The 26,805-nt window shown below is 51.0% G+C and overlaps 1 protein-coding gene across 1 annotated transcript in view; it reads right to left on the bottom strand.

The window, feature by feature from the left end:
• MDGA2 (MAM domain containing glycosylphosphatidylinositol anchor 2) overlaps positions 1 to 26,379 on the bottom strand; it is a 403,898-nt gene extending 377,519 nt beyond the window's left edge. The window contains exon 1 of the mRNA XM_086613247.1: positions 26,286 to 26,379. Within this exon, the coding sequence (XP_086469373.1) occupies positions 26,286 to 26,358 (73 nt within the window). The 5' untranslated portion in view covers positions 26,359 to 26,379. The remainder of the gene's footprint in view (positions 1 to 26,285) is intronic.
• Positions 26,380 to 26,805: the final 426 nt, after the last annotated feature.

Below are 26,805 nucleotides of genomic sequence, written 5' to 3'. Positions count from 1 at the left end.
TCTGAACGTGGACTGTTACTAGTGGAAACGAAGGTCCTCAGCTACAGGGCTCTGTGCAGGACCCAGCACCCATCCCTCATCTTCCCAAACTCAGACTGTCTCAAATCCAGCAGATGGAGAGCCAGAGATTCACACAATTAAAAAAAATATTCAATATTTTTTTCTGTAACTTTCTTTCCCGCATGTAAAGAACCAAGCAGGGAAGAGCAGGAAAGGAACTGCAAAGATGCTTTCGTTTCCCACAAAGCCCACCTGTCACACTGGTCTGCTTCAGCAATCCCTGGTGGTCTACCCAGCCAGGAGAGCACACACACGAGGAACACTAAGGTGCTGGACCATGGGACAACCTGCAGCCATTCACTGCCACGGGCCCAAGGATGGGAAAACGGGCTCAGGCACCAGTCCTGCAGCACTGCAGAGACAGGGATTATTATTGCTGCAGTGACTGCCTCCCGACACAAATTCTGAGTTGTCTCCACTGTATCCAGCAACGGGAACTGGGGATTGTCAGGCATCTGGGACTGTACCAGGTTCAGAAAGAGCAGCCCCTATGAAATGATGATCTGTCCAAAGGAACAGGGACGTGAGTTGCACAAGAGACACTGCAACCAGTTGTAACCAGTGGCCTCTGTGCATTTGGCCACTTCTTTGCATCTGTTAATGTTGCTTTTAAGACACCCACAGCCAGCACCCACTCTGCTCTCCAAGGAAGCAAAGCTCCAGTGCTTAGAAACCCTATGTGCCCCTGGGGCAGGTACAGGGTGTGTTTTTTTAAGCACAGCCCTGAAGTTGCAGAGCAGTGTTGAAAGGGCCAGGGGACATCGTGGTGGCTGGGCTCAGCAGCCCAGCTTGCCCATCTGCATGGATGGTTGCCCCAAGGCAACACCAGGTCTCATTGCATGGCAAGACCTGCCCCAGGTAATGCAGTACAGCTCTCTGTTGGGTCAGCCGATGTGGATTTACAGGTCAACCTGTAAATAAATGGCCTGAGCAGGATACAGGATGAGGCATGTAGAGCCACGGGAAGCAAAGCTAAAGCACTGCTCCTCAAGGAAAATACTTGATCCTGGGAGAGCTGTGCTGAGAGCTCCCTGCAGGACACAGCTCTGGATGGATCCTGATGCCCACACCCGGTACCACATCCAAATGTGATGTGCACACTTGGGGTGAATCCCTGGAACAGGTTCCTCCATAGCCTGAAGCTCTTCACTGCCACAGCCCTAATTAATAATAACCCTCAGAGAGGCAGACCTCTCAGTACTTTACATCTCAAAGTGCTTTCCAAGACAAGTGAACACCCTTCTTTCTGTTTTCACGAGGGTACTTAGACTCGTCCTTCAAATCAGGCCTATCCTTGAGCCTCTCTTCAAAGAGGACATAAACTACTTCCTCCCCTTTCACCAGACTCAAGTACCAACTGCACCCACGCCGCAAAATCAACAGCTCCAGCTTCCCCTGGCACCGTGTGCTGCGTTACTGCATCACACCGAGTCGCTGCACAGGTCAGTGCTGGTACCCCCTCCTGGGGGGGTCCGCAAGAGGAGGGGACACTGCCAAAAGAATCAGCACCACACATGAATCACAGCCCCCTCCAGCTCCCCAGGTGTATCTGGGCAGCAAGAGATGACCACGCCATGCACAAACTTAGTGAGCAAAGCTACCAAAGCCAGGAGTATCAGAGACACCTCCACACTGGCACAGGGCTCAGCACAGGGAGCAAAACCTGCCCGTGATGCTCAGTGCAGCCCTCAGCTCCTCAACTGCACAGTTATACCCACCTTGGAGTGGTACAAGAAGGTCGAGGACCACAGACACATTTCCTTATGATCAGGGAAATAATGCAATAACTCAGTTCTTACAAACTCTGGTGAAGGATGGTGGTGGGGGACCCATTTCAGGATGCTTCCACCTACATTTTCACTCCTGCTCTGATCTCCTGGGTCCAGCCAGGACTACTGCTTGTGAGGCCCTGCTACAAATGAGGTCTCTGAACACACCCAGGTTAAAGACAAAAATCAAGGGGTTTCAGCACAGCTGAGAGGGTAGAAAACACAGCTGAGCCATGAGAAACCCCTGACATAGAAATTCATAGATTTCTAGGTTGGAAAAGACCTTAGAGATCATCCAGTCCAACCGTCCCTAATCTCCCATTAAACCATATCCTTAAGTAGTTCATGCACCCTTTAAAACCACATGGTTTTGCCTCCACCAGAAGACCCTCACCCACCATACTGAGGCACAGAAATTGGTGGCAACACTTTTTTTTTCATGTGGTATCTATGAATGCCTGGTTTTATTCAAAAGTCATTTGAGGTTTTAAGAGTTTTGCACAAAACATGGCAACTCCTGCTAAAAGCATAATCCACCTCCTAGAAATAACATGAGCCAAAGGAAGATTGGAGATCATCCCTTTACACAGGTGGGGATATCAGTTTAAGAGCACACTGTATTTCAGCACGAGGAACACAGCTTTTGGTGAAATCAGGTATAAATGGAACTACTGTAATATGGCTGCATGCAGTGACTTCTCCCAGAGTGAACCCTGAGTGTTGTTTGTTATCCAAACATAAGTATTGCATTAGTTTGTGCCTCCCTTCACATTCCCAGGGAGAATGCAATGCTCTTGAGGTCTCCAAGGTTGCTACTACCTGATGGGCTGTTAAGAGAAAGATTTCCACCTTGGAAACTTTCTTTGGCAGCCCTACATCAAGAAAAACAAAAAACTCCTCTATATCTTCCCTTAGAAGACAGAAGGCTGAATCAGTAGTTTACAGGTTCCATTAAACATCACGCAGGTCCTACTCTTCCCCCCACTCCAGAAGGGCCCTTAAAGGACCTCCAGAAGCCACAGTTGAATGGTGCCACTTCCCATAGTGTTTTCTGCATCGTGTCCCTGACTTCTGGTTGGGTTCAAGCACACCCTCAGGGCTGCCTAGCTCATAGGGACACACAAGTGACCACCTCTGACCAAAACCCAGAGCCACCACATCACCACACACCCACACCTAGACACAGATATGCCACCTGTCCTCCTGCATGTTGCTTCACCCACTCAACAAGCTTGCTTTGCCCAAATACCCTTTTCAAAATTGAAAGTCTACTGGATGTCTTTAGTCCAACAACCTGAATCACAGGGACACAGACACATTCAAGAAGAAATCCTGTTTATGGCACGGCAACAACACATCTGTTTTAAGCCTGGATGCCTCACTGGGGACTCTCTTCCATCCTCTGCATCTTCAGTTTAAAGCTGCTCCATGCACAGCTGGCAAGCAGCCTGTGCCTCAGCTAACTTGAGATGTCCCTTGGACGTCTTATCCCTTCCTTCCCTTGAAAATAAAACCTGCCCAGGCTGTGAGTTACTGTTCTCACCATCCATGTGTGATAATAAAAGATATATTGTAGTGTCTTAGAGGAAACATTAAATCTTTCTTCCAGGGAGGCTGGGGCAAGAGCTTCCTATTATGTCTGAGATGCTCTCAAAGTGAGCTGCTTCAAAACATTGTCTATTTTTCAGACCTGTTTTGTCCAAATACAGCTGGCCCAGCTGTTGCATACTCCCTCTCAAGTCCCCATTCCACCTTTTGCAGACTTCACATCTACTTTCTCCCCAAAATCCATCAAGAGAACCATAGAGTCCAAAACAAGACTTCAAGAGTTGTTTTCCTATCACATCCCATTGCTTTTGCTGAGGCAGAGCTCCTTGCCACAGAGGTGAGAGGTCCACAGGATGGTTTAGCTGAAGCTCAAGACTGTGCCACAAGACTGCAGAGCAAGATCAATCAACACAGTAGAACAGCCCCAAAACTCTTACAGGGGAGCTGGTACTCAGCAGAATCACGCTCAGAGACTAAGGAAGGGAGATGAACTTCAAGATTCATCTTAAAATGAACACACACAAGCAAACCCCCAAGACACTTATTTTCTGAACACATCTCCTGGATTTACTTTAGCTCCCACTATCGCAGGGATCAGAACAGAGATACTGTGTGCTTACCCCTGAAGAACACACACCACAATACCCCAAAGCGTGCAGTAAGGCAGCTTTACTTTTAGGATTATTTGTGCTTCATCATTTCATAACTCTTCAAATGCCTAAAAGCTTAAGTGTTGCTGTTTCTGGGCTGCTTCCCTTATCCTACACAATGCCCTGACCAGACTGTACCAATTTATGACATTATTGTATCACTAAGGCACTAGACTCTTCTATGGAAAGTTGAAAAAGGTTTTTTTGCCCAGACAAAGGAGAACGGATTCTGTTGAATCACAATATCAGCACATGTCAATAGAAGGTTTTTCCCTACAAGAGCATGAGAAAGTCTTTCAGTAAGATAATTAGAGCATGTACTTAGCCCATGACTTGAATCAGATGCCCAGACTGCTTGTCTCCCATCTCTCACTGCTCAAGTTTGGGAGCATTTGCTCCATGTTTCTTTGATACTCCAAGACAATTTGGAAAGCCATCACCATCCTTCCTTTCATTCCCACTTCATTTCTCTATAAGCCTCATTTTCACCTTCCTATTTAAAAAGGCAACAAGCTGACAAGCTTGCAGAGCCTGCTGCATTTTCTGACTTTTCAATTTATTTTGTTTTTTGTAAATACGTAAAAAAAAGTGTTCCACAAGATCTTCTAGAAATTACCCTGAAGTTGGACAACAGTTCACATCTCACTCACATCTGGGGCTCATCCTGCTCCATCCCTGTCCTTCTCAGCAGCTGCAGGGATGGGGCCAGCACAGAAGAGCCAATGGGATTCCCATTAAAACAGGCTCTCCTGCATTCCCCCTGCCTTTGTGAGAGGCAAATGATCCTTTAATACTTCTTACAGTCATTAATAATGCCTCTCCGTTTGTTTTTTTTTCTCCCCTCCCTTAATCTAAACACTACCATGACTGCTTCATAAGGACATGCTAATTACTATTATTTACATTGCAATAAAACTTCGGAAATTTTGCCAGGAGCTGCGATCCCACTGTGACAGGTGATGCGCAAACACAGCACAGTCCCACCCTAAAGGTTTTGCAGGCCAAGTAAATTTGTTTCAAAAACAAAAACAGCTCTGGATTTCTGCCCCCTGCTAAAGCTCTTTACTTATTTCCTTGGCACACTTCATCTCTCCCTTCATTTCCATCTCTCCTCATCCTCCCATCCTACATCGTCCCCCAGTGACCTTCCCATCACACCCTCCAAATGGCTTTTAAATTGGTAAACCAGCCTTCTCCTTCCAGAGCTCCAGAGCTTTAATACTCTGGAAACCTTGTGCTTCCCAGGATCATGGATACTTGAGAGCAGACTCCTCTGAGGAAGCATCTGCAGAGAGTCCCCAATTAAGGTCAACACATAGACAAACCAGTTTATCCTGGCCGATCCATTAAAGCACGGAGTTTGCACAGCTTGGCAGAGCTCTGCTTTAAACCCCCCTGCTTTAGGAAAGTTTCATTAACGTTTTAATGTGCAATAACACAGTCTTACCATTATGAAGCTAATGACACAACCCTACTCTTAAGTGGGAAAATGCATTTCCTGCTCTAAGTGAGCAGCTGTAAACTTGAGATTTTAATTGAGAGAAATCAACCCTAAGAGGATCCTAATTCAGCACGTGGTTTTGCTCTTACTCCACAGTGATCTCAAACTAGTTAAAACCAGAAAATTTTCCAGCACAACAGACACACAACAGCATCTCTCAGCAGTGCAAGAGATTGGGTCCTTTGGGGATATTTTCCATCTCTTGCACAGCTTGGGAGCAGCATCCAGGCTCCCCGCACACTGCCCTGGTGGTCGGGCAAAGAGCAAATGCTGCAGCCTCCAACACAGAGCACGTGGGAAAAGTCCCCAGTAGTTTGTCAAAGATGGGATTTGAGAGACAACGACAAGAAACCTGGAAAAGAGAAGGCTCCGGGGTGTCCTTATTGCAGCCTTCCAGTACTTAAAGGGGGCCTACAGAAAAGCTGGAGAGGGACATTTTACAAGGGTGTGTAGCGATAGGACACGGGGCAATGGATTTAAACTGAAAGAGGGCAGATTTAGATTAGAGATAAGGAAGAAATTTTTCACTCAGAAGGTGGCAAGGCACTGGCACAGGTTGCCCAGAGAAGTTGTGGCTGCCCCATCCCTGGAAGTGTTCAAGGCCAGGTTGGATGAGGCTTTGAGCAACCTGGTGTAGTGGAGGGTGTCCCTGCCCATGGCAGGGGGGTTGGAACTACATAGTCTTTGAGGTCCCTTCCAACCCAAACCATTCTATGATTCTAAGAGACAGACACAAGAATAAGGTCTTGCTAAAACACTGGGAACCACTCCAAGTGTCTCCAAGCTCACCTCTATCCTCATCACATCAGCACTGAGCTCTGCCTGGGCTCAGCATGAACCCCAGGAGCTGAGCAGCAGTGCTGCACAGCTGGCAGACACCTTGCAGATCCTCTGCAAGACACAGCTGCCTCCCCAGTAACCTAACCAAAACTGGTGAGAAGCACACAAAGGATTAGCCAGAGTAAACCTTATATTCCAGTGCTCAACACAATAAGCACAACAGCTTTTCTAGGCAATACCTTATATTTAACACCATGAGGGAGCCAGGGCTGAAACATTAAGAGATATAATAAATTGCTTCCAAAAAACCCACAAGATCATTTTCACCATCCATCACACATCTGATTTGCTCCACCAAAGTTAGATTCTTTTAACATGACTGAACCAGGCACATTCTCGCACACATCTGATTTATTGTGCCCAAATATTATCGCTGCAAATATGATTGCTACACATGTAACTGGAGAATTTGGGCAAGAAAAGGGCACATCCAAAACCAGAGATAGGTTTCTGGAAGGCACCAACCCAAAAGCACCATCTCGCTGGGGAACACAGTATCATGCTTGGGAACAGTCCTCACCACCAAGGTGCACATTGTGCCATCATCCAGCACCAGAACAAGCCTTGCAGGGAGCTCCTTGATTTGGGAACACGTTAATATTGCAGCCCCATTCCTTTTCCTAGACCCTAGGTCCTCCTTGTGCCGAGTGGCTCTTACCTGCATCATCCCTTCCAAGAGGGATGTGGCACAAACTCTACAAGAGGCAGCAGGAAAACTGCCAGAAACACAACTGTCATCCTCAGAAGGACCAGTGCTTTCAGTTAACATCACTCAGCACTCAGAAAACACCAGTGCTTCATTTAATATCCCTCCATATGGTGCTTTATAAGCTAATAACTGCAGAACGAGCAGCCAAGTGCTGCATGCTCGCTCTCCCAAGGATGCACAGAAGGAAGGAAGGAGCACATACTCCTTCCTGCAAGAGCAAAACCACTGGTGAGTCATTACAGGTTGATGAAACAGAGACCATCCTGGCTAAGAAACCAAACATGTAAGACACCTGGTGGGTTTTGCCCACATGGTGATTGCAGAATTGATTCCTTAATGCACAGCCCTTGGCTCCCATTACCCTTCATGGGAATGGCACAAGTGCAGCCCTGGGCAAGGAGCTGGCTGTCAGCCTGACCTCCTGCCCATCAAACGCCATGGGATCAACACTGTGAGCACATCTGGGCACGGGCAAGTGCACACAGTTTGAGAGAGACATCTGCATTAGAGTCACAACACAAAGCCCAGCAATAGCAGAGCCGCACAAAGCTGAGCAGCCACAGACTTCACATTAAGAAAAAAAGTGTAAGAATTCTGCTATAACAGAGAAATAATGAAATAATCGTAGAAATTTTTGATTTTTACAGCACAATGCCGATTTGTTGAGCCCCAGTGTAAGCAGAGCACTTCCCCACTCATCACACTAGTAGATTTACTCTTCTCTTATGGATTTCTCTGGCTGGCTCATTTTTCCTCCCCACTGGCACAAGCTATCTTGCTAACCTTTTTTCTTCCCCAATCCATGAACCATCTGCCAATCTGATAGGCAACCTGGCAGCAGCAGGAGCCACGGGCCACCCACCAGCACCAACCTACCACATGAAAGTGACAGTGAAGGTGTCGTCCCTCAACAGCCACATCCTCAGTGGCCCCAACAGCAGCATTTTCTTCAGACCTGGCCACAAAGCATGCTCACTTGGAGACTCCTTCGCAGTCTTACTCAAAAACACACAACAGCAAGTTGTGAGAATTAGTTTGCCAGGGCAATTTTAGCCATAATGTTTTGGCAGCATAAGAAACAAAGTAGGATTTTTCCAGTTCTCATCATTCTGTGTCACAGTAGAAAACATGCCAATACCTGTTTTTCCGTTTCTTCTTCTTGATCTTCCAACAGCAATGTGGACACATCACCTGTATTTGCTGGCTTTAGAGGAAAAAAGAGTGAAGAAAATGGAAAAGTAAGGCTGTCCTTGTAAGGACTGCAGTTCCTTTTGGGCCAATGCTCATGGAGAATCACAGGATGGTGGAGGTGGGAAGGGACCTCTGGAGGCCATCTGGTCCAGCCTCCCTGCTCAAGCAGGGCTACCCAAAGTCAGTTGCCCAGGACCATGTCCAGATAGCTTTTGAGTATCTCCAAGGATGGAGATGACAATCACTGCAGGAAACATGTAAAAGGGCTTCTCTGGGCTGAATTCTTCTCCTTGTTGGCAACAGAACAGTTAAAGTGGTTTTAACCCATTTTTAAACACAAGACACTAAAACCAAACTAGGCTTTAAATAGGGACGACCATGGGCTCCTCTCTCAACATATTTCACTGCACAGCCAATTTGTGGAGCAGGTTTTCAACACCACTCCTAACTACTGCTGCAATTTAATTTACTCCTGTATTAGCTACAGCTGTGCAACTCAACAGTGGAGCGCTACTGACCCCGGATTAATCTTCAGCTGTCCTCATCACCACACACTCCCATCTGCTTTACTTCTGCCCACCTGTATACTCACACACCTCCCAGCAGAAACCAAGAGACCAACCAAGGAAGGTCAGCACTGCTCCAAGCAGGTACCCTGCAGAACTGGGGACAGCTGGCCAGCACCAGGTTTGACTAGATCTAAGGAAGAAACATTTTGCATTGAGGGTGGTGAGGCACTGGAACAGGTTGCCCAGAGAAGTTGTGGATGCCCCATCCCTGGAAGTGTTCAAGGCCAGGTTGAATGAGGCTTTGAGCAACCTGGTGTAGTGGATGGTGTCCCTGCCCATGGCAGGGGGGTTGGACCTAGATGACCTTCAAGGTCCCTTCCAACCCAAGCCATTCTAGGATTCTATGATGCACTTAAACCATTCAGATCAAACCACCAAGACATCAGGATACAGACGCATTTGGTGGAAGCACAGCAAGGATGCTCAAGCCTGCTGAGCAGTATTAGTGGTAGGATATCTCAGTAGCAGAGAGACACAAATCAATGCAAGGGCTGAATCACAGCCCCACAGTTAAGGTATTTCCCTCTCCCATTCACAAGAGTTGAGTTCCCAGCACAGTCGCTCCCCAACACCTTCACCAGAGCCATCATCCACAACACCGGCGCAGTCATGCTTCATACCCAGAGTGACAACAGACACCTGGGCTCCTGCCTTGGAGGAGAAACCTCATCTCAAAATATCAGCTCCCACAGCAGGTTCCCAGTGGAGGCTGAGCTCCTCCACAGCCATTTTCCCCTCCGATCAAAGACTGCTTCCACACCAATAAATGTAGAGTGAGAAACCCTGCTCACCCATGGCATTGGTACTGGAGAGGCTCTGGGGTCAGAGCAACACTTCCTCCCATGTGCTACACATGCTGTCTTTTTAGCCAGCAGTCAGGGAAACGTGAACAGACACCAGCCGAGCCCACAGTTTCATAGATTCATAGATTTTCTAGGTTGGAAAAGACCTTAGAGATCATCGAGTCCAACCGTCCCTAATCCCCATTAAACCATATTGCTAAGTAGCTCATCCACCCTATTCTTAAACACATCCAGGGACAAGGACTCAACCACCTCCCTGGGCAGCCTAAACTGATAGAGTTCTGAACTTCCATCAGCCCTGGAAGATACCAGGAGTGCTGGTCATGGCACCCAGCTCTGCACCACCCCTCCATGCTTCATCCAGCTGCTTTGACTCATGGTCATTAACAGAGAGAACAATACAAGGGCAAGACCATGATTTTGTTTACAGCAAGTCTGGAGTCACTCAGACAGAATTATTCTTCATCTGACACACAACAGCAGTGCCCAGAGGGCTCAGCCCTCTCCCACCCTCCTCTTGGCTGACTCACTGCACTGACTCGGGCAGCTTCAAGGTTCTCTCTCCATACCGAGACAAAACTCAGGTCTCCCATGGGACACAGGTCACCACCCTCAGAGCAAAAAATTTCTTCCTTCTATCTAATCTAAATCTGCCCTCTTTCAGTTTAAAGCCATTTCCCCTGGTCCTATCACTACAAGATGACCATACAAAAAGCTGCAGAGGTTGGAGTTGCAAGTGAGTTCCAAGTATCTTAAACACAAATCCTGCTTGCCATGTGAATGCTGGGTCTGCCCTATATTTCCAACACCTGGGTTGGTGAAGAAGACTATGCTTGTCCTCATGGATCAATCTGCCACGTTCATCTCCAGTGCAACAAATCTGGCTACCAGCCCGTGATGTACAAGTCACTGGAGTGAAGGAACCTGGCAACTAAATCTCAAGTACTTACCCACATCGATATACTGAGAGAAGGAAGGACTTCAGAAACAACAATAACCACATCTAAAAATCACCCTCTTGTGTTTCCATACCTGGTGTCCACCAACTCTGTTCCAGGGTTCACCAAACAGCTTATCCCAGACTGCCACGACAACACTGTCCGTAGGTAGCAAAGTACCCAGTTTTCTGGTTTCCCCATCAATATTCACTATTGCCTGAACAGCTCAGGCAGAGCATGTGGCATCACCATTTCTCCAGAACATCAGCTGTGAAAGGAACATCAAGAGCTACCCAAGAGCTAAGGAGTTCAGACCTTGGCTGGTAAGCACAGAAGGAAAGGACTCACACCCACTCCTCAGTTAAACACACTCATTTCCAGTGCTTGCCCTAAATCCATGCATCACTCCTACGGCTTATCCTAATCCTTAAAGCAAAAATACCCAGAAACTCCATTCCCTTCTCTCTGACTCATCACAGCACACCAGGGACAGGGCTCTCAGGAGGCTTCTACATGAGTGCTAGGGGGACAGGAAACCCCATTAGTGAAATCCCATCGGACCTCACTGGATGGGAGTTTAGTTGCAGGGTATTGGTATTACACTTCTAAAAGCCCCTGAAGTTTGAGGATGCTACTTAGTTGAGTATAGAGTAGCTGTGGGCAATAAAACGTTCTCTTTATGAGACTATTTAGCTGCAACAGTAAAATTCCTTTTTTTCCCCCCCTTCTCAGGTGCCTGAGGTAAAGTTAAACTTTCCTATAAGGCAAAACATATACATTAATTAAACTAACTAGAAAATGTGAGAGCTTCTGCCTCAGATGAGCGCTCTCACAGCTTATTAGTGAAAAGTTCTTCGACTTGGTTGACCGCAAATTACAAAGCAGATCTTCTGTCTGCAGGGAAATAGGCACTTGGGTAAGAGCAGGCACTGGCTGAACATCCACAGCAGCCTGGGAAGGCATTGCTACCAACATGAATTAAGTCATGCCCAGTGAATATGGAAAAGGATTATTCATACACCTTAATCGTTTCAGTCTTGTTTTCTGCTGACAGAGGCATCCCAGTTTCTGCACGGGAAGGGACACCTCAAACAATCCTTCATCCACATCTCCATTAGCACTTACAGTCATGTACAATGGATTAACTAATAATCAATTAATTGGCATTGCAATAGGGCAGGAGACTACAGGCCAGACAAAACCCAGCTGGCATCATGAGCTGCATCTGACCTCTCGCCACAAAGAAAGCCAAGGAGTTACAACAGCCTTGCTCATGTATAATAGATCACTCTAAACATCAGTGCAAAGGAAGCTGATAGCACACATGAAATCATATCACAAAAAGAGAAACTACTGAAAGGGGACAGGTTTTCTTGTATGTGACTGGATATCAGCTCATTTCTCATTAACCTAAGACCTGGGACACAACATACCATGTGTGGTTCACTACAGTGCAAGCTCAAGGAGGACCTTTCCCTCCCCTTCTTCCCACAAAACTTTTTTTCCAGCCAAAAAACAATAGTAAATTCCAAAGCCTGACATATTCCATGAATTCCTGACAACATTTTTTAATAATTGGAAGATATTTAACTGTTTTGACTTTTTTTAAGTGAAACAGTTCAATTTTTTATTTTAAAATGCCTGTTTGAAAATTGCCTTCTGTTTTATATTAAAGCACTCAACATTTAAAAAAAAATAACCACAAAACCAAACAAAATCCAAAGCAGAATAACCCCCAGCACATTTCCACTTCATCAAAATGCACTGATCACCTGTGATAACCCCTGCAACTCTTAGAAGTCACCACTTACCCAAAAAACCACATTTCTCTCCTTTTGCCCCAGATCCAGCCTCAGTGAACTTAGACCAGGCACCTCCCAGAGACCCATCTCTCCCTAAAGCACCATTTTTCTCTCTTCCACTGAGACTCAAACATCACACACGATGACCTGAAGAAGGTTAGATGTCACGTGGTAGATCATGCCCAGCAGCACAGATGCTGCAACACTGGGACCAGAACATCCCCACAGACCCACCACAAAGCTGCTCAGTGACCTTGGCTCAAGAGCCCACAGAAGAACTGAGCCTCACAACAAAGAAGCCACCTCCTTAACCATGTTCTAACCCACTTATACAGTGAATATAAGAAAGCATCAGCTCCCCCCTCAATAGGCAAATGAGTTATTTTAATGAAAGAAGAGGAAAAAACACTCACATTTGGAAGAGAAGAGTCACTGGAGCACCTCATCTTTGCCAACTCACTCCAAGGCTGCTCACAACCCCTCTGGGAAGAGAAGCGAGCTGCCAGCCTGGCCTTGCTTTAAGTAATGATCAGAATTAATTCCAGCTGTGGGGCAGCAGTGCCCCTTGCAAACAGCTCAGCAATTGACTTTGCATTGGCAGCTGGGCTCGTGTGCAGAAGAAAAAGTGAGGCTGTGCTCCAGTTGGGAGGGAGATTGCAGGAAAGTGGCTGATATATAAAGTTCTCTTTTGCACTATTTGGCAGTGACATGGGGAAAATGGGGGGTGAAAAAAAAAAAAAAACCCAACCAAAACCAGGGGAGTGGGGAACAGCCCTGGCTGGCAACTGGAATAACGAGCGGTCTAAATGGCAGCGGGTGTAGGGGATGCTGCCAGCTGCACGAAATCATGATGTTTCTCTCACATTTGCATCTGATCCCTCTGCCAGCACGAGGCCTGCAAGGAAAGGAGGACTTTGCCCCGTTACTCGAGGAAATCGAGTTCTAGGGTAAAACTTGGGCTAGAACAGCTACTCTGGCACCGCTCCCTCACTGCTTTGACCCTCGCAGTGTGATGCTGCCAAGACTGCTTTATTGCTTTATATTCCGTCAATATAATGCTAAGCAAAAAGGAAAAAAAAAAAAAAAAAAGCAAGCAATCCAACACCCAGAGGAGCAGAGTAACTCCACCTGCAAGAAAAACAGCTATTAATCAGGTGGGCAGCCTAATGCAGCATCCAATTCCTTCAGATCCTTCCACCAGCAAATATTCAGTTATTTGCTAATTCCTAATCCGAGCCCCTGAGCCCTAAACCGTAATGACCTTCACATTTTCAGCTCAGGGTGAAGCTGGAAGCTGTTGGTGGCATGACCAGGATGGGTGGTGACACGATGGAAGGGGATGGTTTGATGGAGGACGGGATGCAGCGCAGGGATGTGGTGGGGGCTCAGGAGGGAACCACCACCGTCCTCCCTCTCCTCTCGCCTTTTCCTGCCCCTCGCTCACAGGCTTCACCCCTTCCCAGCACAAAGAGCCCCTGAGAATGGGCAGATTGCACAGCGGGGATGGCAAAGGTCCTTTTTTTTGACTTTTGGGGAAATCCTGGAGTTTCTCAAACAACCAGCTACTTTTTTTATCGATCACTATTGTTAACAGCGAAAATAATTTTCTTAGAAAAAGGGTCACGTTTACAAGACAAAGGGCTATGAAGGGCAGAGAGCGTTGTTGTTATAAACATTATCTCTATGACTTTTTATTTCACCAGTTCATCAGATTGGCTCATCCTTCTCCGAACGGTTGGGTTAGTCTAATTACAGACTGCAAATCACACCCCCTTCTCGCCACCGCGTTACTCCCACCGAGCACATTTCAGCAGCCAGAACTTGTTCCAGCACCCGTCACGCTGCGAGCATCTCCACAAGGATTTTCACTTCAACACTGGTACACTAAGACGCCAGATATTCAAGAGAAAAACCTGTAGTCAGAATACCACTGCACACCCCTCGTTTACCCAGGCAGAGACCTGCTCCCTGTAGGACCCCCCTGAGCTGCTCTGAGATCACAGAATCATAGAATGGGTTGGGTTGGAAGAGACCTGTCAAGATTATCTAGTTCCAACCCCCCTGCCATGGGCAGGGACACCACCATCTCCATCAGGTTCACGAGCAGTTCTCATCTCACCTCAACCAGTCCCAGCACGGTGAGCTGGGAACACAAAACGGACTTTCATTTTCAAGCACGGGGCAAGAGTCAAAGCATCAGTCACGTTTGCTCATGCTCCCTCATGCTCTGGGGAGGGTCTCCTCTTCCTAGGGGAGATGCTCGGGGCACTGTGCCTCTCTGAGGAAGGGGATAATATAGAGATATGGCCCAGGGACACAGGGCATGGATGGAGAACACCGAAGAGCAGGACAGGCTGGAGAAAGTGTCTCTAGAGAAGGTTTTGGTGCACTCCTGCAGGGATGAAAGCCAACCATGTCCTCAGCTGTATCAGCAACAGCACAGGCAGCAGGTCAAGAGACATCCAGCCTGGCGAAGAGAAGGTGAAGACACTAATCACTGTCATCGCACACCAAGTGGATGGTCATAGAGAAGACAGAGCCAGTGTCTTCATGGAGGTGCGCGGCAAAATGACGAGAAGGAAGAGGCACAGGTCACAAGAAGGGAACTTGTAACTGGGTATAAGGCACAAAATTTTGGTCAAACACTGGAACAAGGACCCAGAGTGGTGCCGGGTTTGAACACCCACAGAGATGTTCAAAACTGGACCAGGTAAAGCCCTGAGCAACCCATCCCAATGGTGGAGTTGGCCCTCATTTGAGGAAGGGTTGCACCAGAGACTTCTCGAGCCCCCTGCCACCTTAAGTGATGCTCTGATGGTGCAATAATTCGAAGCACATGGCCCCCTGCACACATCAGCTACTGCACAACACAATGTTAATGAAATGTTTCCAAAGAATTTGAGCTGGAGCAAACGAGTGTGTAAATGATTAAGCAATTGAAAAGAACGACTTCAGCTGCCAATTCATTGCAACTGTGCTCAGTGAACACAGAATCTTAATCCCTGTAATAAAGGCAGTGACCACACGATGTGCAGAAGGAACACTTGAGCTGAATTTTTATTCCCCCTGAAGCAGGTTATTGTACAACTGTGTCAAGGTAGGTCTGGAAACCATCACCAGCGTAACAGTAAGGGGTGACTTTGGGAAAGGCAGAAAACCAACGTGAGCACAAATCCATGATCATCTAATCAGGCCAGCTCAAAATAGTGCAACGGTCAGCAGGACTCACCTGGAAGCCTGTTAGGATCTCATTAGACCAAAAAGATTTCCAGAAAGCAGACAGGGAGCAGTGCAAGAAGCTACCCAACATGAAAATTTGGGTCCCCATCCCAGTAGGGTCAGGCTCTTCTAGCAAATGGAAGGAAGCTATATAACATCTGTGGAGGACACACTCCTTAGGACATGGAAGCAGTAGAAGTAACTTCTCAAAACATTGCACAAATAAGACATATTTAAAATCAACATCATTTCTATAAACATCCTCCCAGACTGCTTGAGAAGGACTGCAAAGCACAGTAGCTCCAGCAACATGTCATCATGTTACGTCACCTCCCTAGTACGGAAAATACTTTCAAGTTCAGCGTTCGACTTCCTCAGGGCTCAAGTACTCGTAAAACAAGAACTTCCTCAACAAGGTTCAACTACACTTTGAGAAATGAGACAGAAACCCAGAATAAACTGAAAGAGGGTAGATTTAGATTAGATTCAAGGAAGAAATTTTTCACTCTGAGGGTGGTGAGGCACTGGACCAGGTTGCCCAGAGAAGTTGTGGCTGCCCCATCCCTGGAAGTGTTCAAGGCCAGGTTGGATGAGGCTTTGGGCAACCTGGTGTAGTGGAGGGTGACCCTGCCCATGGCAGGGGGGTTGGAACTGGATGGTCTTGAAGGTCCCTTCCAACCTAAACCATTCTATGATTCCATGAATATTAATCCAAGCATTAACAGCCCCACCGGCCGCGCGTGCCTGTGAGGACACCGTGGTGAGCCGTGCCGCGGCACCAAGGCATCTCACCCCACACGCGGACGGAGCCGGCGCAGCTCCTCTCAACATCCCGATTGGAACTAAGCACCACAGCACATCCCGCTGAAATGGGAGGATGACTGACTGCTCGTCGATCGCCTTGATATAAAGCTTTTATCTCCCTGCCTCTTTGATCCCTATCTCACAAATCCATAGGCCACCGGGTAGAATTAGTCAGTGAAACGATGTAAGGAATAAAAGTCCCGGCAGTTTCACGCTGGAGATGACGGCGCAGCTTTTCTGGCTGTCTCCAGAAGACTGAAGGTTCCTGGGTTGGTGCATCAAGGACAGTTAGCCGTTACCTTCACCAAATCAGACAGGCTCCCTTCAAAACGGACACCAGTGATGCATAACAAGACCCTTGGCATAAGGCTGCTGGACCCAGACTCTCCCACTGCACAGGGAAGAAGACGGAGATACTAAAAGCCATAAGAGGCTCCCCATAAGGAGCATCTTATCCATATGAGACATATAGGACAGATGTAAGGACAGACATATCCACCTGCCCTTGGCAGGCATCTCTGCCAGTGATGGAGAAGCACCAAAGTTGGCCAGTGGCTGTGGGCAGGCTGAACCCACCACCCGGCAGGCTCATCAGGTCTTCTTATCAGCACACCACCAAAGCTCCTCTTGCCTTCCCAAAGTCCTCCCGACCATCACTGAAAGGAAAAGTCTCACTGGCCACAAGTCCCATTTACCAGATAATTACAGTAAATGCTGCCCTCTCCTCGGGTCCTTCTGGTGGTCCCAGTGACTCTGTAATTCCCACCCGGTGGGTATGACCCACAAAACCATTTTTCTCAAATTTTGGGGAAAACAGATTATTTAAAAAATCATGAGTCGTAAAGAAAATCGGTCATTTTAACAATTTTTAATGGAAACTGTGCTTTCCTAGGAAGCTAGTGACTCCTTCAGTTAACTACACTGCCCGAGTTGTTTCCGTGCAGCACAGACACAACAAAGCACGGCACCCACCACGTGCGAACCAACTCCCACCAGGAGCCAGGAGCTCACCCACCCCTCACCACAGCACCACTGCAAGTTCTAACACGTCCCATTTCACTGAGATGGCAGCAGCGACATCGGGATTTGTCCAAGCACACTCCAACTGTCAGGATACAGCCACTCCGGGCGCCCGCGCTTGCAATACAGCCCATGTACGGCCACTCCAAAGCACGGGCAGCTCATACCCAAACCCATGGATGAGCTCATACCAACTTCAGTTCAACTGTCTGGGTGCTTACTGCAGCGTCCTTATCACCCCACAAGCTCCAGGAGCCGTCCTTGAGGTTGGAGAAGGAGAAGCAGGATGATGTACGAGCCCACCTGCCTGCGTGGTGCAGAGGGGGACATGATGCTGTAGGGTGTTGAGGTACACCTCAGGTACAGGCCATGAGAGAAGAGCAAGGTGCTTGACAGTGGCATCTCAGCACAGTTTAATGACTCACCCTGCTTCCCCCAACATTCAAATGCTGAAGTATTGTGCAGCCACATCCATTTATTAACAAAGAAGTGTGTCATGAGCTGAAAATCATCACAAATGTCCCACAGTCCTGCAAATGAGTACCAGCCAACCACATGACAAAAGCATCTGAAGATGAAATCCAGGATGTGCCATCAGTGAACCCTCGGGCACCAAGGTGTCCCTTGTCATTCAAATAGCCCTCAAGAGCCCATTACCACGTCGAGACATGGGATGCTTGGATGTTTGGGATGCCTGTGCCCATCCACGTCTGCGATGTACCAGCTCCAGAGCCATCCCACAGCCAGCTGGACACAGAACAGGCTTCAGCAGGAGACAAGGAGGCTCATACTTGTATCTGATGGGTGCTACTTCATCCCAAAATGCTAGCATTTTCTGAGCCCACAGCTGCCTGTGTCTCCAGTGCAGGGACACCCCATGGTACCAGTGCTGGGTGCCAGGCAGACCCAGGGGACCACAGGGTGGGTGGTAGAAGGAGGCTCTTCATCACTGGCTCTTTGAAGAGCACTGCAAGGACTAGAGAAGACCTAAGAAGCACAATAAAGGCAGCAGCAGGGTGTTGTCTTCACCCTAAAATTACAGCTACCTTCTCGAATTATTCCTTTATGAAAAACCAGCCGGGTGCCACCAGGCAGACTGGTGAAAGCCAGGAGAGCCTCCCCCCGAGCCCAGCCACGCACAGCCCCCAGCATGGTCCCAGTCTCACTCCAGGGTTGATCTTTCTCTTCCATTCCACCTTCCAGGTGGCTTTCATCCAGCGCTGCTCCCATGTCTTCAGTAAAAATTCTTCTTCAATAAAACTACCTCGGAGCTCCAACGCTTTCCCAGAGCGTCGCTCCCAGGGTGTCTGGGCACCACTCTCATTTTGAAGCCAACAGGACTCGGGCACATTGGCACGCCGAGGCCACCTGCCAAAGACTTGGCTGTGATCTCCCGAGTGATGCTTGCCACGGCTGGAACAAGGTATGTGCCATACACACCAGAAAGCCCCCGGAAAGCGATACTGCACGTCACACACAGAGGAGTGAAATGGATCTTTTGGTCTCTTGATCCCATTTCCCCCTCCCTTCCCACGCTGAGAGTCACCTACCGACGCATTTCGTACGCCGCACTCTGAAGGGTACACGGTGTTTTAATCATGTAATGCATTAATAACATAATTAAAGTCCAGACCATTTGCTAAGTAACGTATATTACTGCGATCGCTGCTTTGATATATTAAAAATAGATTAACTTCTTCCTAGAGTTTGAGGCCAGGAGAGACAGTGGGTCTCATCTGGGCTGACCTCCCACATATCCATGAGCCAGAGATTTCCCTGAGCAATTCCCACCTGTATCGAGCTCGCCAATTTAAGAAGCAACATTTGATTTTATATCAAAGACACTCGACATCAGGGAGTCCAGCGCGTCTCTCGGTGAGCTGCTCCAACAGCTAATTACCCCAGCTGTTAAAAAAACTCATCTTTATTTCCACTGTGGGCTTTGATAACTTCAAATGATTGCTGTTGGCTCCTCTAACACCTTAGGTGGCTGCTTGGAGCCAGCTCTGCACCACTGCCTGCCTCCTCCTTCCCGAGAATATTATAACATGTGTTTACCTCCTTCTTTGACTACCTCGGTCTGTCTTAACGCCCCTAACGCATGGAGCTCCTCTAGTCCCTCCTCACAAGACTTAGATTTTGATTAGATCTAAGGAAGAAATTTTTTACATTAAGGGTGGTGAGGCACTGGAACAGGTTGCCCAGAGAAGTTGTAGATGCCCCATCCCTGGAAGTGTTCAAGGCCAGGTTGGATGAGGCTTTGGGCAACCTGGTGTAGTGGAGGGTGTCCCTGCCCATGGCAGGGGGGTTGGAACTGGATGATCTCTGAGGTCCCTTCCAACCCAAACCATTCTGTGATTCTATGACCTGTGTTCCAGATCACAAACCTCCTTGGTACCCAAACATGCTGGCAACAAGTAATCAGAGCAAAGAGACATCAAATTCAAGCTAAATGCTGCCAAGAGGGCCATTAAGGATGTTCAAGGCAACTGCTTGGTCCTTCAACCTTTCACGGATGCAAGAAGCACTCACGGAAGGAGGTATCTCCCAGGCTGGACCACTGGCCTGGTCCCGGGCAACCACTGTGTCTTGAAAGAAAGTCCTCCTTCCAGAAGAGCCAGACTTCAAAATCTGTCTGAGAATAGCAAACTGACTTCCCTCCATTCCAGCTATATTTAGCAAGGCCATTATTTCTGGAGATGGCAGGAAATCATTCAGCGGGATCCAGACATAACTCGAAACTGGAAAGAGGGGCTATAAAAAGATAAACCAACGGACCTAAAGGGGAGCCAGTCATGGGGACTCGGCATGGCTACAAGGTGGGGCTCTTCCAGTGGCGACGGAGCGGCGGCACTGCACATGGAACACGTGCACTGGGTCGAACCCGGCGCGTGGGGACTGATGGATCTGCCTTCCCTTGGACAGCCGCTCTCAAAAACCCCTTTCTCCAAAAAAAAGCGTGTCTTTTTCCAGGTTTAAGAAATGTGATTTAAGAAACAACTTATGACCCTGAGCCCATTCGAGTCAGGGAGAGCGACGGCGTCCTGGCACTGGCAGGGGAGGCAGGGAGCATCCTCCCTGCTTGCTTTTGGCTCCTACCTGGGCCACTGCTGGGTGCCTCCCATCCAAAAGGGTGTTTTTCCTTGCTGGAGAAAGGGGATATACCACAGAAGCCCTACAGGAGTACACGTACCTATACATGCACATATAGGCTGGCACTGCAATGCGTGCAGGGAGCAGATCATCCCTTCGCCAAAGGAGGTCCCAGAAAATATTTGAGGAAGGTAGAAGACAGACCTGAGCTGTAATCATTCATCTGTTTCCTTCCTCCCCAGCACTTCATCTGACTGATTCTAATTAAACTGGATTTGGCTCTTCTGAGCCAGAAGACCTTTTCTTTTATTTGCTTAAAGACTGTTTCCTTGCCACCAGATTCCCTCCAAATCTCCCTCACGCGGAGTCGAAAGCAACATTTTGCCCAGAGACGCACGGATCATCAGCTGCTCCTGGGAGGACGAGACGTGCTGCGACGCCGTCCAGCACAGCACGGAGGCAACTCGCTGCGTGCCAGGAGGATTGCCTGGAGCTGTCACACATCCCAGGACACGCCAAACACGATGGAAGCTCCTGCACCGATTCAGCAGACCTGGAATTAGGTTTAATCTCCATTGCTGTGCTTCTCCCGCACGTTTACTATGGAGCGTTTTTACATTTTGACTCTATCCATCTGCATCCCTCGACTCCAAACTTGCATCCCAGGAAAAAAAACAGCCCCCCGGACGCACTGACCAGCACACCTGGACACCGGACTCCCTTGTTTCGGCGACGCCGGCTGCTGCACAGCCCCTTACCTGTAGCACAACTAAGAACTGCGGGAGCAGAGTCGATCCCGATCGCTCGGCCATCCGTAGGAGGCACAACGGCCGCCGCCTCCCGCCTCCGCACGCTCCCAGCTTTAGCTGCTGAAGCCGGAGTTCGTCTCAGACCAGCGCCGAAATCCCAGTGTAAACATCTGCGGCGTGAGAGGGAGGAGGAAATTCCCTCTCCGGGGCTCAGTGAAGAGTTAAAGCTCTCCACGATCAGTTGGCTCCTGCGAAACCTCCTGGAGCGGGCGGCGGAGGAGCGCGCAGCTGCTCCGAAACGCCGGCCCCTGTGGCACCGCATAATTCCTCCCCTGTTCCCGGGACCGCCGCGCTTCCCTCGCACAATATCCCGAATTGTGCGGGGTCACGCCGGCGCGCACAACGCCCGCATTCACACCCGGCCGAGGCGAGCAGCACCACGGAAATACCGTCCAGCCCCGTGCCGCCACGGTGGCATCTGGGGCCGGTGATCCCGTGGCTGCCCTCGCCGGCAGAAACAGGCAACCAGCCTTTCCAATGGGGAAAACACTCTTGCTCAGAGTGGGGTTGGGTATTTTTTCCCCTCCCTCTCTTCTTTCATCCTTCCAATCCACTTGGTCGACCGGGGCAAGCATTAGGGAAAGGGCAGGTCGGCGGCGGCACGCAGGCACTCGGAGCTCGGAAGCCACCAGTCATTAATCCCCCCGGGGAGCTGAGCGTACCACAAAATAATCATCATCATTATAAAGAGGCAGCCGGAGGTGATGGAAGATCCTTCCCGGCACGGCATGACCCTGCTCCACCTCCCTCGGGATACAAAGCGTTTCATCAGACCCCGATCCAGCTGCCATCTGGGGTGGAAGGGGCAGCTCTGGGTTTTGGATTCCCCTGTTTCCAAACCTGCTTCTTTATAAAACACACAACTGCAATAAAAATCAAGCCCGTGGGAGAACCTTTGATGCTTGGCGTGAGGAACGAGGACAAGCTCTGACATTCGATCCGATAAATACCTATGCTTCCACCAGCAGGGAGAAGCGTGGTTGTTCCCTTGGCCATGGTCGCTTCTCCCAACACTTCGCACGCTGAGTCCCGCACCCCGATCTGGTGCAGAGCCTCCAGGGGACTCTGACATGTCTGAGCACAGCAGATACTCACCACATTGGTGATCACTTGCTTTCAGGAGGCCTTTATGGCTGTCCTAATGTTACCTGCACCTGCAGGTGAGATGTTCGGCACTTTTGGTTGAAGGAGCCGGTACAAAACGGGGTGGGGGGGTGCACAGAGGGATGACTATTGCACACACACACATTTTTCCTGGAAGTGTTCCAGGCCAGGTTGGATGAGGCTTTGAGCAACCTGGTGTAGTGGAGGGTGTCCCTGCCCATGGCAGGGGGGTTGGAACTGGATGATCCTGAAGGTCCCTTCCAACCCAAACCATGATTCTGTGATTCCTTATGACATACCTGGTCTTTACATACACGAAAAACTTGTCTGCAGTAGCTGCCCTGCTTATTTCCAGCTGAAGTCTTGAGGAAAATAACTAAAAGCTCTGCAAGGAGTGGGTATAACATGCCCCAGTGGCCCTGGGGAAACTGTGCCACAGAAGGGGCTGCTCTGGGTGCCGGGGTGGGCTGCACCCCCCGACACGCGACAGCCCCGTGGGTGCAGCGACGCCTCGCTCAGCACCTAACACGGCTCTTCCCAGTCACTCTGGTGATCTGCGTGTTTTGGAAACAGCTTCCCAGAATCAGAAAGTGTCGGCTCTAACACCAAAGCAATCGCTCCCCCTGATCCTCCCACCACCAAGTCCCCCCTGCTCCCCGGGCATCCCTCCGGATCCCACCCCAGAGGTGGTGGCAGCACCCAGGCTCCTTTCCAGGCATTCACGATGCTGCTCATCCCTCCGCAGGGGACAAGGTGGGACGCCGGGGACATCTCAGCACCCGAACCCCGGGTCCCCAGCAAGCCCCCTGCACCGGGGCTGTTTTGCACCAGGGAAACGGATGGGGAAACCTGCTCTCCACTGTCACAAACTCCCACGTTTTGATAAGCCACCGCTTATCTGCTTAAAAACGCTCCGTGCCCACGTCGGCCTCCTCATTTAGCCATTTATTCTCCCGTAACTTGAAAGGATAACCATCATATTCCGAACACCTGCGTTTTCTGCTTTATTAACCATGCGAGTCACGCAGAACTTGAAGGGGAGGGAAAGTGCATATAGCACTTGAGTTTTTCCAAAGATTATTTAGCCAAGGAAACAAGCTGGGCAAAGCAAAGCTGAGGAACTGCATGTCTCAGAGGGGATTTTAGCAGCTCTGCTCTCCACCCCCCATCCCCTGAAGAAGCAGCGTGTGGCACAGAGCAGGGGACGGTGGGCACTGGGCAGACCCGCCCTGGCTGACCTGTTCTTTAAAGTTGGGAAACTGTTCCCAGTGTCAGTGCCTCAGTTTCCCCTTAGGTTCAGCTGTACGAGCAACCAACTTTCTAACCACAGCTTTACTATTCACAAGCAACAGAGCAAAGTTTACGGTGAGATGTACAGCCAGGCACCACGGGACGTTAATTTGCTGCCTTGTACAAACCAGGAATAAGCAAACATGGACCTTTTATCTCACATTTAAAGGCACCAAAAACAGCTCTCAAGTGCTGCGGATCGGGGCGGACACGCACGGACAGGCACTGTGCAGAGCTGAGCGCTCCCTCTCTACACCTGCTGCAGTGCCAGCAAGGAGCACCCGTGGCAGGGCGGGCAGTGCCAGGGAGCATCCCGGCGGAGCCGGGACAGCACGCGTCACGGGTGAGACCCTGTCCCAAGGACACGGGTCCTCCTGCGGGTGAGACGCAACCCCAACGGGAGGAACGGGAGAGGAGTCGGAGTGGCAGACATCACCTGGAATGGGTCCGAGTGAGCTGCAAAGCACCAAGTGCTCCGTGCGGGGCTGGGGGAGGATGACCAGACACCGTAGCGCCTGGCGAAGCGGAGCAACACCCCGAGCCTTCCCCATGGAGGAGGCTGCTGGGGCTCTGCCCGCTCTCGGAAGGAACACCGGCATTTCAGGTTATCGGCACAAAAGCAGGGAACAAGTGGGTTAAGTCGGCGAGATATCTTCCTAACTGCACCATGCTTGCAAGCAGAGCTGTGAGGATCTGGAAATCTTCAATAAGGGACAAAAAAAGTTGTTCAAATCCCACAAATGTATTTTTACCAAAGCAACAAGGACCGAGCAGGCTCCCTCCCCAGGGCTGGGGCTCGTTTTTGCTAACAAATCTCAGGGCACTGCCTCCAAAATCTCCTTTCTCAAAATGGCCCTGGTGCACCGAGCGGGCTCTCCAAGGCGCTCCAAGCTGCCGGGAGGCAGAACCTGGGCTTGGCTTTTTTTTTTTTTTTGGCAGAGGGCTGTCCGCTTTCTCAAACCGACCTCCGGGAGGCAACGCAAAAAAACACAAATTCACATGAAACTGGTTTCAAATACAGTGCAGCCACACACGACTGACTTCACACCACTCCCCCCCACCCCTTACGCTCTCACCAGCCCTTCACCCATCGTCCTTAACCTAAATAAAGCGTTACATTTCACAGGATGAAAACGCATCATCGCCAAACAAAAGTCTTACTACGAATGTGACATCGCCCGTACATCGATGTCGGCATCCAGAATAAGGCAAGAGCTCCCTTTCCTGTAGCTCCCCCCCAAAAAAAACACTCTCTGCCTGAACAAGCTCTCTCCTATTCACGACAGCAGTTGCTATTCCAGCGCATCCAACAATATGTGCCTGTGTGTCGGGGAAGGCAGGGAGCCCCGGCGCTGAGATCTGCACAGTAGTCATCCAGCCACCGCCAGCAGAACCCCTCAGACATCTTCAGTTACATTGAAATTTTGCAAAATTAGAAAAGAAAAAAACAAACAAACAAAAAAAAGGCGGGGGGGGAGAAGTGTATCTATAGCTGGAGCTCCCTTGCTGGTGCGAAGCAAATATTTTAGTGGTGAAACAGGCGCAGGGGCTCAAAGGAGCGGATGTCAAAGGCAGCATTTACTGGCAAATTCATGAAGTCTCAACACCGAGGAGCAGAGACAACGCTCCCGGCAGCACCGCACCGTCGCCGCGCCGCTTACATAACCCCCCCCCACCGCCGGGCCGGGCCGGGGCATCACCGGGCATCACCGGGACCGGTGACAGCGCCGGGGCATCACCCCGGCCGGGACAGCGCCGGGGCCGGGGCACCGCCGGGGCATCACCGGGGCAGGGGGCAGCGCACCGGGCGGTGTCCCCGCCGCGCAGCACCGCGCTCCGGTGGGACGCCCGGCTCTCCCCGCTTGCTCGGCTCCGGGCTTCATCGAAACCGGGCCAACTCGGGGCGGGGGTCGGGGGGGGGGGGTGAAGCAACAAGACCCGCGGCCCCAGCGCCGGACACCACGCAGCCGCCCCGGCCGCCCGGCTCCGCGGAGACCCCGCGCCCCGCTCCGCGGCGGCGATATGCAAGTCACTGCCGGGGGGAGGCCGGCGGAGCGGGGCGCTCCCCTGCGCGCCCGCCCGCGGAGCCGCCCGCGCCGCTCGGCCGCGGGGTCTGCGCGCCCCCGGCGGAGCACCGGGAAGTTTGCGGCTCGCCCCCGCCCCTCGCTCCGCGGCCGCGGGCGGGCGGCAGCGCCGCTGCTAACAAGTGCGGCGGCCCCGCGGAGCTCCGCGGAGGAGCCTCATCGCGGCGGCGCCCACCCGCTCCGCGGCAGCGGCCGAACCGAGCCGGGCCGGGACCGGCCGGCGACCCCCGCGCCCCCTCCCCGACACCCCCCCGCCCCCCCCCCCGCCCCCGTTTTCGCCGTGCAATGTCAGCGTCTCATGGCAACGGCGCTGCCTCCGCTCTGCCTCCGCCGGCTCCCGCGGCGCGCAGCGGGGCGCCCCGCCGCCCCCGCCGCCGCGGGGGGAAGACACCCCTACCCCCCCCCCCCCATCACCACCACCACCACCACCGCTCCCGCCCCGGCGACAGTCGCGACAAGGTCACGCCGCGCCCCGGACTCACCGTACACCCCTTGCCCGGAGCTGCCCTCCAGCAGAACCGTCAGCAGCCCCAGCAGCCCGATCGCTACATCCATCTTCACGTGAGCATCCACATATCCAGCCCGGCGCTGGGGGGGGCGGCGGGGGGAGGCAGCGCAGCGCCCGCCGGAGCCCCGCGCTCCGCTGCGGCCGAGCCGCGCACGCCCGCGCAGGCAGGGCGGCGGGGGCAGGCGGCGGGCACCGCTCCGGTCCTCCTCCTCCTCCCTCCTCCGCCTCCCGCCTCCTCCTCCTCCTGCGCAGCGGGCGGCGCGGAGCGGCGCGGAGCGGGGCGATCCCCCCCCCCCACCCCCCCTCCCGCCCCGCCGCCTCAAAGCGGCAGCCCCCTCAGGGCGCCGGCCGCCGCCGCCGCCGCCTCCCGGGGCCGCCGAGCGCCGCGCGGGGCCGCCGCAACCGCCTGCGCCCCGCGGCCATCAGATGCCATCGCAGCGCCGCGGCCCCCGCATGGTGCGCGGGGGGCCCCCCTTGCGCGGCGCGGCGCGGAG

This window comes from Tauraco erythrolophus, chromosome 6 (genome assembly GCF_009769465.1).
Source record: "Tauraco erythrolophus isolate bTauEry1 chromosome 6, bTauEry1.pri, whole genome shotgun sequence".
Classification (NCBI taxonomy): Eukaryota; Metazoa; Chordata; class Aves; order Musophagiformes; family Musophagidae; genus Tauraco; species Tauraco erythrolophus.
This window is presented reverse-complemented; position numbering and strand designations above follow the sequence as displayed.